The 15,661-nt window shown below is 37.5% G+C and overlaps 1 protein-coding gene across 21 annotated transcripts in view; it reads right to left on the bottom strand.

Annotated features, from left to right (window-relative positions):
* Ptprk (protein tyrosine phosphatase, receptor type, K) overlaps positions 1-15,661 on the bottom strand; it is a 522,578-nt gene that overhangs the window by 42,294 nt on the left and 464,623 nt on the right. For 7 of the 21 annotated variants that reach the window (XM_006512606.3, XM_006512608.4, XM_006512607.3 and 4 more), the window contains 3 exons: positions 3,348-3,486; positions 2,309-2,350; positions 305-334 (listed from right to left, as the gene is read on the bottom strand). In XM_006512606.3, the coding sequence (XP_006512669.1) occupies positions 305-334; positions 2,309-2,350; positions 3,348-3,486 (211 nt within the window). The remainder of the gene's footprint in view (positions 1-304; positions 335-2,308; positions 2,351-3,347; positions 3,487-15,661) is intronic. The other 14 variants (NM_008983.2, NM_001359356.1, XM_006512612.3 and 11 more) reach the window with 5 other exon arrangements.

The following is a 15,661-nucleotide window of genomic DNA, read 5'->3' as shown; positions in this document are numbered from 1 at the left end:
TGTATAAATATATTGCTAAGAGGGTACAGACTTGATATAAGTAAATAAATGATGTTCTTAGCTGTAAGATAAAGCTACTCATGGAAAAATTGTAGTTAAAAATTAAAAGTAGCTGAATATACAGAAACACAATATCCCTTTTAAAAAAGATTATCAAAAGAGATAATACTCTATAGTTTTAGCGTCCAGAAAAATATTATTTTGAAAGTCTACCAAATGGACCACACTGCTTCTGTGGGCTTTTTGAAAAGGGGTATTGCATTTTGGACACATGTAGAGTTGTCATGACCCATTTTCTACTTACAGGTAGTAGGAGTAAGAGTAGTAGCTCCTCCTGGGAAGCAGATCACAGACAGTGGGAAAAAGAAGCAATGGTGAATGAGAAGCATGACTCCGTCGCATCCAAGAGAGCAGAAAAATGTGCGTTAAAAAGAAAACGAAACAAAATGAAATCTGGCTTCTTAGGCTCTGCATTGTACGTTGCCCATGCGTTGTTAGCGTTCTCTTGCCATGCGATTAAACAGACAGATAATGCAGCAAAAAAATAAAATTTGTAATACAGAATTAGGAAAAGAAAACAGTAACATGCTGACATTTCTTATATTGCCAGAGAACTGAAAAGTTAAATGGATTGTGTGTTTTTCAACATGCAGTTAAAGCGGTCTATCATCCATTGCCATCTGAATGTCATGACAGATGGAGCAGCTGTGTATAGAATGTGTATACTAAATATAGCAGTTTATTTTAAATACAAAACATAAAATTATGATGTTAATGTGTGCAAAGTAACACCTATATTTTTTTACACATTGGGTATATCTAAATGGTACACAATATATACACTTTATGTGAATACAGGTACCATATGCTACATATACATGAAGGTATTCCCACAGTAGATGCACGTGACCATGGTATACACAAACATTTACTGTATTGAAACATGATTTCAAGTTGATGTAGAAAGTTGTAATGTATTCATGCTGTGCATTTAAAATGTACACAATCAATGAAAAATGGCATATATTTGGAAATAATTCAACAGTGATTAAACTAAAAAATAAAATGACATTGCGTTCTGAAAAGTGCAATATCCCTTTCACATCCCAAGAACTTACTTTCTCTATAATCTCAGTTGTAAGGTTTTATTTGGTTGAATTCTAAGCTATTCCTTTGCAACCAAAACACACAGAACTACTTTCAATGAGGGAAATATCCCTACATATATTATTCCCAGTGAGGGATAGGCTAAAGCAACTTTACAATTTCTTGTGAAAAGGCAGGTGGTGAGAATGTAAAGATTTCTGTTTCCATTATTGTTATTATGAATTTCTGAAGTCAAATGAAACTACAGAATAACACAGAACCTTAAGCTAAACTCTGTCACATCCAGGACTGCTACATACTTTTGTGGTATAATAAATTACTCGTGGTTAACTCACACAGGGTGTGTGTGTGTGTGTGTGTGTGTGTGTGTGAGAGAGAGAGAGAGAGAGAGAGAGAGAGAGAGAGAGAGAGAGAGAGAGAGCACCTATGGGTTGAAGCCTTTAGAAATGTGCTGCAGTGAATAAGGAGTTAAAGCAATCCAGGCACGATTTAGTCCAGAAGGTGGCAAACACCTCATCTATTCTAAAAGATAATGGTTTTCCCCAGTCACATAGCTGCTGCCGAGGGAGCTGAGAGCTCAGGAGACTTTCTATCCAATACAACAATTACAAAAAGGTAAATGTGAACCACTTAATGGATGCTTGTTGATCTGATCATTGACAATGTAGACCAGAAGAAGCATCAGTGAAGGTGTGCGATTTTAGAGAGCTGTCAGAGACTGTTACCTCCCTTCCCCCAACCTTGCTTTAGTGACTGGCTTAAGCAACCTGAAGGACCTTAGCTTTCAGTTGTCATTCCAGGTACAAATCCATCAAAAAGAAGTAAGTCTCCATATAAAGAACAACTGCTACTAGGTTTAACTCCACTTTGAGGAGAACACAGGCAGAAGTCATTCTAATGCATCCAATCGGATGTGACATTCCACTTAAGGATGAAGCAGTGCTAAGTTCGCTCTCTAAGTCATTTGGCTTTTCCACCCTCCAAGTACAAACCTAAATTAAACAGAGAAGTAAAGTCTGAAGGTTCTTTTCCATGATTTTACTGATCTTTATTGAAAACCTAGTGTTTCTAAAATACTTAAATCTTGGCTCGACTAGGACGTGTTACCAATCCTAGAAGTCGTAGACAACAGCAAAGAGAAAGCACTGTTAGGGAAAAGCACATATGTAGCTAATTGAACACAAAACACTGTGGTGCATACCTAATGTTTCTAATGCAGATGTGTCTTCTCCAACATATATATCTCCGGGGACAATTGTAAAGAGGCAATATATTAAAATAGATGCTCACGGAATTGTGATTAACAGATGAGTCTTATCCATAATGTTAATGTTTTATTTTAAGTAGAAAGCAATAATAATTGCACACTATGAAGTTCACGGAATATAAGCAACATTATTTATTACACAATCAGTACAATTATAAAAGCAAAACCACCTCTACACATGAAGCTCTTAGAATGCACTCTCTATATAAAAATTATTTTCTTTTTTTCTAAAATGCTTCCAAATTATAGCATTATTTAAAAATTCATGATTGGAATGATTGAAGGGCCACACTAGTTTCAAAGACAATGACTTACAAATTCTGACAACTTACATAATGGTCAAGTAGCTCAAAGTATAAAAAAATGTGTATAAAATGCTTTTGAGCAAGAGTATACTTTTATCCCCAGAAAACAAAAGTTTAAATTCCAGGAAGTCATAATATCTTTATGAACTCCAGGAGGTGGCGACATTGGCTGGTATAGTATAAAAGATAAAGTTTAATTTAAGCATTTACTCTTCCTTTTTTTTTTAAATTAGTCAGTGAATATTTAATATACAATGTCATTAAACAACATTCTTAATTAGAGAAGTAAATGCATGTCTCACATGCAACCCATATTTTAAAAAAATTAATTAAAAATGAAAATAATTCCGACTTTGGCCCAAGCACCGTAACTGTATAGCCATCAATTTCATTATGCTTAATAATAACAACACTCAAAATAAGTTGAATTTCCCACGTATCTCTGAAGTTCAAGAAACTTATAGTTTTACATTAAATAAATGTTAACCAAGCTCTATGTTTATATCCTTGAACAAACTACAAATAGGTAAAGAAGACTTTACTTAAAAAGCCCAAATAAGAAGCTGAGGTGCGGGCACTCTTATGAGAATTTGTCAAGCAGCTTGGAAGGAAAACATGAAAATCAGTCGAATATCCGAGTGTGGGGTAGAGGACAGTATCAGACCTACCTCTTTTTCACAATTACTATGACAACCAGCAGGAGAAGGATGAACACTAGGATGCCAGCACTGATGCCCGCGATTTTCACCACTCTGTCTGTCTGCTTTGCCGGGTCTGGGATCACTTCTGGTTCTTCTGTTGCTGCTGCTAAAGGAATCAGAGAAACAGGTGACTGGAAGCCTCTTCATGCACAGGAAGATTGCCTCCAGGCAGAAATAGCCATAGGAGAACAAGCATGAATAGCAATAACCTGAAAATGTACATGCAGAAACGAGCTGTTCTAAAACATGGGAGTCTTAGGGTCAAGTTAAGGTAAAAAAAAATCTTTATTTTGCTATTCCATTTTAACATAAGGAATAAAAAATTGTTATTAAAGAGGATGGTAGGCTATTTTTCTTCAAATGCCTTAAATAGTCACAACAAGATTTTTAGAATTACTACACTGGGAAGAGATGGAGTCAGATATAAGTTACCATTTTTCACTTCATTTTTTTAAAATGACCTCTTAACTGGGTGAGGTGGCCCATGTAGCTGCTTATAATTCCAGAACTCAGGAACCTGAATAAGAGGGCTTGGGAGCTTCAGGCTAGTAAGAATTAGTTTATAATCCACCACAGAAGTTAAAATAAACAGTTTAAGCAGAAGAAAAAAAAAACATAAGGAAATATACCCAGAACTATTTCACATTTCCTCACTACTGATAAATGTAGGAAGTGACTTTAAGAAGATTATTTTTTTTCTTGATCCTTTCAGGCCCTTACTTTTTTTTTTTTTTTTTTTTTCTTTTCATTCTCAAAATCATGCTCAGCCCTCACACATGTCCACAATTAAAATAGAAAACTTTAATCAATACATAAGCCCCGGAAAGCCACTGAAGACATTTTCCTTTTACCTCATTTACCTTGAAACTGGCAAAGAAACTATTATTATCTGTACTTTACAGACACAAAACCCCCGAGGCTTAGAGAATTAAGGAGAGATTATGAATCACTCAAGGGCAGGCAGAGAATCTAATACATCGTCTATCTTGTAACACAGCACCTCTCACTTGCCAGGTTTATGACCCCCCACTGCTGAAAATATGCATCACAAAGGCCAGGGAGTTCTATGGATTAAACATATTGGAAAACTGTTTTCAGTTGCCAATCACTGTACCATGCACTTAAGAGTTCAGAGACCCTGGCTGAACGAACATGCTACAGTCAAGATCTACACTGAGCCTGTATATCTCCAGGAAAACTTGTCTATTCTCTTTAGAAAGTTATCCATCTGTTGCTGTGCCAACCTGTTAGTTCCTTCATTTGGCTTCTTTTGCTCCAACATCCATGTTCTATGTATCTTAATGTCTATTTTTTTTTCCACCCTAAAGTTGCTGGCACGAGGTTAACCTAATTTTTCAAATTAAACTCATGGTCATGATGATGATGATGGTGGTGGTGGTGGTGGTGGTGGTGGTGATGATGGTAATGGTGATGATGTAAACCTCTCTCTCAGTAATATTACTTCATTTTACTTTAAATCTAAACAGAAAATTAGTGTTTGAAAAAGTGTTAGTTCCATTTGTTAAAGAGTTCACCAAACTATTTTTTTTAATTGCACAGAATAAAATGTCCCAGTGGCTTAGTCACTATTACTCTTAAGCAGAGACTGTAAGTCCACACACAGCTTGCTTTTTCCCTAGTAAGTGGAGGAAGTTCGTTGGGCAGTGGTAGTATGGCTGTTCTCGGCATTACAGCTATAGGAAACGTCCTTAATTAGGAGTAGGTGACAATGGTACTTGCAGTTCGTCCAAGCCTGCCGAAGCTGTGCTGGCATCCCTTCCTCTTCTTGAGCAGTTTGATGGATGTGTACATACGCCTACTCATTGTGTAAGCATGAACGCCTAAAACAGGTGGGGTGTATTCCTAGGTAGAATGCAAAAATCTAAAAACAAAATGTTTATTGTTTGTAATGATCAAACTGGATTGGTTTACATAGGTACACTTTCACGAAGGAATTTTTAAAAGTGATATAGAAATCTCCTGAGAGAAATATTCATCTATGGGATAATTTCTAGAGTTGACTCACTCACTAAACTCTCTGATCTGTTGCTTCACTACACTTGACTTTCACAGAATAGAGATGATAATCCCTTGGTACTCTGACATACCTGACTTATGGAGTCAACTGCCAGTGCTTTGGACAATCAGTTCTTGTTAGATATGTTCTCTGTCTCTGTCTCCATCTCTCTCCTTCCCTCCCTTTCTTTCCCTCCCACCTCTCTCTCTGTATGTATTTGTATGTTGGTATGCATGTGTGTACATGGGAGTGTTCTATTTTGTTCAAGTGATGTCGTTATTTTAAAAACTGAGTTTCTCTCTGAGCTTTGTTTTGGGCTGGGAATCCACCTATTTTAGCTTCTTCACTTAGGTTAGGGCTATGTGCTGACATACCCAGCTTTTTATATGGATGTTAGCGATTTGAACTCCAGTTTTTCTGCCTGTTCAGCAAGCACTTTACCAACAGAGCTGTCTCCCAACCCCAGCACTCCAGCACTGCTTTTCTGTCCTTGATTATCATGGCACAGTACAATTGCATGGAAACATATTACACTCTTAAGATTCATACCATGTTAGAAATCATGTAGGTTTTTAGTAGTTTGGATAATGATGACTTGGGTACCCAAACTCAGGTCCTCACGCTTGTACACACACATGCTTGTACATCGAGTAGGGTCATTTCCCAGCCAGATCCATCTCCTTCATATAATTTAATTAAGCTGTAACATGTAGCATATGCTATATTTTATAAGAACCTTCAGAACTCCTCAGCCTTTCCATAGAAATGCACAAATGGACAGATAGGGTCGATATTGTGAATAGAAGGTCAGATATAAAGAGATTTTAAAATTCCATCCACACTGCGTGATTACATTATGAAACTCACACAAAATGACGGGCACGCAGCTTCAAATTCAGAGGATTAAGAATTTTTTTAAAAAAAGTTTTAACAGAAATAAATTTTTCTGAGAAGATAATGTAAATACATTCCCAGCAGTGGAATGTGCAATCTAAGAGTCAGTGTTTGCACAAAGAAACTGTTAAGCTTGATCATGGGTTCAGTGTTCAGGGCGCTAAGACAATTCATGTATTATGGGTATCCATGTGATCAGTTTAAAGTGATCATCCTCTTAGAGACCTCTTAGAGATGGATCCTATTTATAATTCCCAAATTGAAAAAAAAAAAAAAGAACGATCAAGGGTAAACATGCTTTGGAAGTTGTGGTTATAATTCTTGTGCAGATTATTGACTGTTAAATAATTACCAAACTTGAATGAGATTCTCCATATTTGTATGATGTGGTAGCCATTTTCCCTGAAATGTAAACTTTCTATAGAAGAATCACTTATTATTTCTAATATTATCAACCAACAGTACTTTTATAAAAGAAAATCTGGAAATTTATTAGTTTGGAGGTGTTTCTGTGTAGACAGCATCTTTCTATGAATTCCAGGTTGGCCCCAAACTCATCATGTAGAACAGGCCAGCATCTAACTGCAACCTTCCCAACTCAGCTTGCACAGATGGTTTCCTCTGTACACTTCAGTCACATTTATTTTTCTAGGGTTTTGCACGGCGAAACCAAAGAATATAAATAAAAATCCATTTTTATAAGATTAATAAATGGAAATATATAGTAGTTTTAAGCGAGCATTTCCTATTTTCTTCAGTGACAGCCATAACCTGTTAACGTGGTTACACCCCTGTGTCTCACATAATTTATGTTTGCACAAAGACAATGGAAAGTATCCTTTTCAGAGTGCTTTCCTTTGTCGTAAATCTTTTCACACTTTATTTGCCAGAGAGCATTCAAAGAACCCCCAGTTTTTAGGAGACTAGACTGGCATAATTCTTTGCACAATGAGAGAACAAAAACAAGTTAGAATTTTACTTTTACTGAGCACATTTATTAGATGCATTTTGGGGGGGGGAGAGCTAAAATAAAACCCTTTTATATACCATGTCTTTCTTTCCATGAATACAATAGAATTGATTCCATTCTGGGCAAAAGGAGGAAGGTCATATAAAATTATATAGAAGTAAGGTCGGTTCTAATATCTGGAATCAAACACAACCATTTTTCCTTTCATCACTGATGTTCCAGACATCTCTAAGCAGTCTTCTAGGTGATCTTCCAGCATCTTTAGATATACCACACTCAGTCTCTACACATCTTCCTGATACATCATATATTTTTCCTGTTCTTGGCTGTGATGCATGGAAAGACATGACCAAGCTGACAGAAGCAACATCTTACAAGTGGCTGGACTTCAACAGGCACCTTTCTCTGTATTTGAATGTTAGAAGCCCTTGACTTTCCTGGCCATGTTCCTGGCCATACTGCCTTTCAGTGGGACGTCAGCGGCAGTGTCCTTCCCACTGCCAAGACTTTGGCCTATTCTTTCCAGGATTCTTTTATAAGTGCCCCTCATCTTGGTCATTCATGGGGACTGGCTGTCATTTTGGGTCCCTCAAGGGCATCAGCCTCATGATCTATGGATTTCCACACTTCCTGGCTTTGTGATTTTACAGTTTCTATAACTTGGGTTACCATCCACACTGACAATTCTCAAATCAGTGCTTTCCTGATCAACATTTCCTTGAACTCCTGACCATGCAATAATCTGATCATTGACCTTCCTTGCATGTGTGCATCTCCTTCAACACATCATTTTTAAATGAGAGATTACATTACTTTTTCACAGCAGGATACTTACAATTTCTTTCCTTATAGCACAAGACATGCTAATGTCTTCTTGAAGCTGGGGACTGGAGCAACATCCTTTCCCCTTCTCTGTCTCTCTCCCTCTCTTTATCTTTTGATTAATATTTGAAGGTTAAGTTATTTATAATCATGAAAAGACTAATCAGGCAAAGAGGAAATACCTAGGATAAACAGAAACTCATCCCATTTCTTGTGCAATTAGTTATAAAGTCCTATACCTTTCTGAATCCCTGCTTTATACCCCTCTTCTTCCCCTCTGCTACATTAATGCAGACCAGTATCATCTCTTATACCCAAAGTGGCTGCTTACCTCTCCTCTGCATCCTGCCTCTCCTTCATCAAAGCAAAGATATTAACTGAGTAAACGCAGAAAGACAGGCACTGCTCACACACACAACAAATGGTATGGGCATCAGATGCCTTCCTCAAAATGCAAGGATTTGTTGAATTTTACTCTTCTAGAAGTAGCTTGAATTCATGTCCATGCCCCAAACTACCACCCAACCAATTTCAAGTAAATTTCCAGGCAAGACAGCATGGGGTTGGTTATTGGATCTGACATTGTTTTTATTCTTAGTTATTTCCATTATATTTGGAGAGACATGTTATCAGTAAGTCCTTTGACTAAAAAAAGTTACCTAGAACATAGGCCACAAAGCTAAGATATTCAGACAAAGAGAACTAAGCACATGCCTATCATGTATTGTAGAGATTGTAGAGCTACAGTAGCTAAAAATGTGATACTATAACGAAATTGATTTGCTGGCTCTGGTAAATAATAGAAAGCATAGAAAGTGATTTCTGCATTACATAAATAATGACAAGGGGAGAGGTAGATCTGTGTGTCTTTGGGTCAGTTCAAAGGTTGCATACATATAACTAGATATTTATGAGGAATGCAAGGAGTCTTGTATTACTTTGCTATCATGATAAAACACCACAGCCAGGACAATTTATAGGGAACATTTAGTTAGGTTTCCAGCTCTAGAGGGTGAGAGTTAATGGTGGCAGAGTAGACAAAGCAGGAGGTGGATCTGAGGTTGGATCAGAACCTGAGGGCTCACGTCATCCTAAACCGCAAGCATGAAGAAGAGACAGAGAACTCAAAATGGTGCAGAGTAGTTAAACCCTTAAAGCTCCCTACCAGAGAAATTCTTCCTCCAGCAAGATCACATCTCTCAAACCTACCAAAACCAAGTATTCAAATGGTCAAGACTATGGGGTACACTTAAGATTCAAACCAGTAAAGACCCTAAGGTACATTTCCGTGCAGTCACCCTATGGATATGATACCACATTTCCAAGATGGTGGCATGCCAGCTAGACATAGTAATTCCTAAAATAGTCACTATATATAAAACGAACCTTTGTGAGATGTCAAGTGAATAAAGCTGTGAAGAGGATTTATAAGTGGAGACTCTTATGCTAGAACTATGGGCAGGTGGGATGGATGCGACCTACAACTTAGCCTTTTGAGTCCCTAATATAGTAAAGAGAACCTTTGAATGAGCAAACTGACATCACTTAAAAAGTAGTTTTAAAAAATGTTAGCAGTCTGTCGTATAAATAGATAATGATGGGTTTTGTAAAGTACACGTTATTAATTAAATAGTCTGCTGCTGTGGACTTCTCCACCTTAGGGGCATCTTGAAGTATTTATTATTTAACTCAATGATCCTTTGATGACATCTTGCTTTACCACCTCTCAGGATCTTATGGTGAAATTTGTCCACTCTTGGAACAGTCAGCCACAGAGTTTTATTGGTGAAGGAAGAAAATAGCCACATGTCATACATTTTGGTGCAGAGTTGGAAAGTATTTTTCTTATTTAACAGAGAAACTTTCTTGAAAACTTGTGATTTTCAAATGAATGGAACAGAAATTCATGAAGATCTAAAATAATTATAAAATAAAACTATGTATTACTATTACAAATATTTTACAGTTAATTTCATGATGTTTAATGTAGCTCCTGCAAGCCAGAGATTTTCAGATTTGTTTTTGCTCAATGACAATAGCACAAAAATGTTGCAAAAATTCTAAATAAATAATAGAATTATTTTTTTCACGTACACATTAGTGCCATATTTCAGGAGTATACGCAAGGGTAAAAACATAGAAAGTATTATTTTGCTTCATTTTCTTTTAAAAGCAAACATTTGATTGTAAATATGAATTTTTCACTAAGCTTCCAATTTACTGACATGTAATAAATGGGTAAAATGGAACCATGGTATGCTGTCCAACATCTTAAACAAAGCTGGATCTATGTATGTATGTATGTATGTATGTATGTATGTATGTATGTTTCATGAATCTGCCATGAGCCCTGTCTTCCAACTTGTGTGTTTTTAATAAAGCCTCCTGCTTCTTGTGTTGGCTTCCTCAGACATAGCCTATACTCTGCTAACAGAGTGCCATTTCTAAAATGTGAATTTAATTAAATAGGTACCCCAACTTTTTCAAACATACAAGGTTTTCCTAAACTAGGTCCCAGTCAACCTTTTGAAGCCCATTTACTGACACATACCTTGCATTATCATTACCCTAGTCATTTAGAACCATCTACCTATCACCAAACAATCTAACATCCCTCATTCCACTTTGGGGGTTAGTAATCTGTCAACCAGGTATCATATCCAGTTTACTATGATTGAAACAAAGACTGAAAACTCAACTTTACATGATGTGACTTGCTACTCATTGATCTGCCTGCTGGCATTATACATCATTAGTGTGTAAATTATGTCATAATGGCACCATCAGATCTTCCATAGTTTGTAAACGTGCTGTTGAAACAAGCTCTACTATTCACTTGATAAAAATGACAGAGATATTTGAATATTTATACATGTTTCTTCTAAGAAATGTTCAATGAATAGCTTTCACTTACTCATATAACTATCACCAGCACATACATACATACATACATACATACATACATACATACATACATACATCATTTCCTTTAATTATGAGGCAGCTCCACTCCCACCCCAAGTCTAACAAGTGCAGGTAAAATGCCTTGCTGCTTCAGGTAAAGGTCAGGGAAATCTTTCCTAAGATATGTAGCCTGTTTTGCTGGGAAGGCAAGGAGAAGACCAAAGGGACCTGTTCATTTCTGTCATTTCTCAAAACAAAACAATAGCTTCTCCAATTCCAAACCCCACACCAGCTTTAAGTACCTGAATCCCAGGATGTCACATTTTGGAGTAAAGTATCCTGAACTCTATGGCTTACTTTATTCATGGTATAAAAGTGAGTTATAGTTTTAATATAAATGAAGGAAAATATGTTAGTCTATGTTTTATGAGTGGTACTTAGCATTCAGAAACATTTCCCAGGCTGGTCATTAATTTTTTTCTTTTTCCTTAAGAATTTTTTAAGCTGTGCATGCCATATCTACTCCTGGATTAATGCAGGTCTACTTCCTGAGTAGGATGGACAGGAGGGAGCCTCTGAGCCACTCCACTGCTCTCATGTTACTAAATACAGTGTTTCTGTACAAGGCTTTGGGATGGGTGTAGTGGGTTTAGAAGCTGCATCTGTTCTGTATCTAACCATGTCATTGCAGGAATTTTCTTCTTGTTTGTTGGCATCACATGGTTTCGATGGTTTAACCTCAACATGAAGCTGCATAGGTAGCATGCTTTTGTGAAACAGTTCTTTTCTTGAGCATGTTCACCATCATAGATTTCACTCTGGACATCTTTAGATAAAAACAATCTCTCTTTTACAACTCTGTTTCTAGGTCTATCACTATACTTTCTTCCCCATTCCCCTTTCCCACCAAGAAGGCTCATTTGTTGAAAGTTTGAAATCCAGCTGGCTATAGTCTGCCTAAAACATAAAGACTCTGACCTAATTAATGGCTTCCCACATCATTACTGGGAGGTGGGGCCAGGTTGATGGGAAACAGGTCCCTGGAAAGATTTACCTCATTCCTGGACTGGTCTTGTATGCTGCACTCAGTTTGTTTCTATCAGGAGTGGTCCACTTTGCCCACCATATGCCCTGTCCATCATTCCCTGGCTCATTGTGTACAGCTCCAAGAGCAACAGAGCTAAGGAACCATGAGGTAGAGCCTCTGAAGTACTGAGCCAAGATAAACACTCCCTCTATGTTGTTCTCTTGGGTATCTGCCACAGCAATATACAGCGGATGGACACATCTATTCAGTTACTTTTAAATTTGGACAATTATTTTTGTCTTATAAATTCTGTTCAGTTGGAATATAGCTCTTTGTTTAGTTACTGATGACAACATCTTGTTAATATTTGTGATTCATACTTTTTTCCACTAAGTGTTTTGCATGCAGCAATTTTATATTTTGAGTCCACAGTCAATAACTGCAGTCCTGGGAGGATTTGAGTTCTCTTTTCGCTAAACTCTCACAGTGACTTACTTTCAAGAATGCCTGGTGACCTTTGATCAAGCTATAATTGCTTTAGTTAGTCTGTGGGACTCCTGCAGGCCTAAATTGATCATACTTTCTTTTTAAACAGAATTTGCACCTACTTGTACCAGGAGCCAGGAGGTACCAATGGATTCAGGCCATCTCTGCAAGCTTTATGTGAAAATCTCAAACTATGCACTCCCATTGCCAGCCCAAAGATCAAAGCTTCAAGGACATCACAGCTTTAGGTTTTCCCTGCAGAGAATACTAAACCATCATTTGGCCCCCTTTCTCCACCCACTCTTTCCTTCCTTTTTCTATCTCCTTACCTCTTTCTTTTTTGAGAATACTGGGTGCTTGTAGATGCTATAAGCTCAGCAATGTACATAAAATGGTTTTCTCCCATAGTGGGCCTATTCTACAGAGATGCTCTGAGCACATAATCAGCTGGACATCCAGAAGAGCAGCTGAGATCACAGATTGTATTTATTTGATTTGCAGTGCTGGGGTTCAAACACAGGTACTTGTGTATGGTGGGCAAGTATTCTACTACTGAGCCATACTCCTAGCCCCCAGATTGTGGATTTTAATCAAGTTCTTTGGTTTATCCAAGACTTTATATATCCTTATTCTCTCACCTCAAACACCATGTCATAATTTTCCTATAACGCATGAATAAGATTTTACTGCATATATGTGCAAGTAAACCAGTATCTTTTGGTACAAAATAAGTGTATGTGTTTGTCCCTGACATGGGATGTTTTACTCACTCTATGTCTTATTTTTGCAAGATGTGGTCTCACACTGAACTTGAAGCTCTTGCTTTTGGCTAGGGTCCTGGCTAACAAGCCCAACTTATCCTATTGTCTTTACCTGGATGGAAATGGTGGATTTGAATAACAATGATCCCCATAGGCTATTATATTCTAAAGCCTAGCCACCTGGGAACAGAGCTGTTTGAAAGGATTAGAAAGATTGGGAGGTGTGTCCTTGCCAAAGGAGTTCTGTTACTAGGAGTGAGCTCAGGCCCAGTTTCTCTCCCCCCTCCTCCCCCCACATTGTTGCTGCTGCTGCTCTTGGACCTATATGTAAACTCTCTAACAACATGCATGCCACCATGCTCCACTCCATAATGATAGTGGACTAACCTCCCAAACTACAAGCAAGCCCCCAGTTATTTATTCACTTTCCTGTATCAGAGTTGCCATGGTCATGATGTTTCTTCACTGCAACAGAACTCTAAGATACCAGAGATGGCATGATGAGTTCATTGCTGAGCTTAGCTTTTCACACATAAGACAGGCACCTGAATTCAGGTATATGTGGTGAACACTTTACTGACTTTGCCACCTTCTTGGCCCTGGCACTAATAGATAATTCAGCAGAGGCCACTCAGTGACCATGTCATTTCTGCATAGGAGGGAAGACGGGTCAGAAGAAGGTGATATGGGGTTAGATGATGGAGCCTCCTCTTTGTGTCTCTGCTTTGTTGCATGTGTGCATTTGGCATTGAAGGAAGCTTAGAGCATTGGAGTCACTTACTTGACAAAAACTGATCTTCTTACCTCAAGTAACAAAACAAATGAGACAATAACAATTCTGCTTTCACGCTTTGGGGATGCCAAATACTATAGTTCTGTACTGTTGGAGGGCTAATGAACGAGGCTATATTTATAGTAAAGAGAGCATGGGCAAGGAATATGTCAGTAATAAGGGCTTACACCTTCTAAACACTTATCCTAGTGTTGAGACATGGAAGTAGGCGATGCCTCTCGAGCAGGGTGGCTGATGATCACTGGGAAACAAGAGAGGGAAGTGAAAGTAAAATGCTGGGCTATATCCTATCCACACAGAACATTTACAGTGAAGAAGGCCACAAACAACTAAATATAACTTTCAAGTGAACGTTTGTAAAGTGATAAACATGGGTAGCAGGAGACACTAGGGAAAAACAGCTCTGATAATGTCACTGGTATTTTTTTTCCCCTCCCACAAATGGCAGGATCAGAAAAGTCTCTTCCTCAGGGAAAACTCTGGAATATTAAAATGTAGGCACTGCATGTAATTAAAAGGCAAATGCACTTGACATTTTTGTTGGCACAAACTCAGAATACCAGAACTGGGCCAGTCATCTAAACATGCCATTCAAAGCCTAAGAAGGAAAATTAAAACAACAACAAAAAAATTTAATTTGAATATTATTAGGAAAACAAATAGAAGTCAAGGAAACTCTTTAACAATCTTCAAAAATAAGGGTGAAATATGATCTAAAATAATAAGTAGGACCTACCCTTTGACCTATTTCTACTGCTCTTACTTGTTAGCTAAAGGATTATGAGTGCTTGCTATTTTGGCTCCTTTTAGTTATGAATTTTATTTTCATTTTGAACAGGTCATTTTCCACCAAGGCTTAGATAATTCATTAATCTGGCATATCTCAGGAGAACACACAACAGGGTTTAAATCACATTAATAGAGGTTGCACTGCAATTTTCAAAAGTGTTTATTTACTAAATTAGAGACTGCCCTGATCTGGGATGGAAGAACCAGCCTTAAAAAAATTATTTCGAGTCACAGCTGTTCCAAGATAATTTAGTATAAAGTTTAAATTATTAATATATGTTTTAGAATTTGAGATTGGTTTTTAATCCTAAAATGTCATTTGGCCTCAAGTGAATAGGTAAATAAGAGGCATACGTTTCTCTCTCTCTCTCTCTCTCTCTCTCTCTCTCTCTCTCTCTCTCTCTCTCTCTGTGTGTGTGTGTGTGTGTGTGTGTGTGTGTGTGTGTGTGTGTGTATGTGTGTAATTGGGAAAGGGACTAAACCCAGCTGAAGTTCCTTGCTAGTTCTGGATTCACGTTTTAAAATGGTTCTGATCATCCAAAATTTCCCAATCACCAACTTCTAGTTGTTAAAATATCACATTTATACTTATATCCAATATATATTCTTATATATTATATGGTAAATGTACTTATATCAAATACAGTGATCCACTTGCAGATAAGAAACCCAGTTTGACTCAAAGCTTTCTCCTAGTCTGAACAAGACACTTTTGATATAAGAAAGGTATCCTTCTCTAACATGAAGACTTCATTACCCTGGTCTTCTGATTTCTTGGACTTTGTTGGTGATATTACACACTCACATACATAGACACC

This window comes from Mus musculus, chromosome 10 (assembly GCF_000001635.26).
Source record: "Mus musculus strain C57BL/6J chromosome 10, GRCm38.p6 C57BL/6J".
Classification (NCBI taxonomy): domain Eukaryota; kingdom Metazoa; phylum Chordata; class Mammalia; order Rodentia; family Muridae; genus Mus; species Mus musculus.
This window is presented reverse-complemented; position numbering and strand designations above follow the sequence as displayed.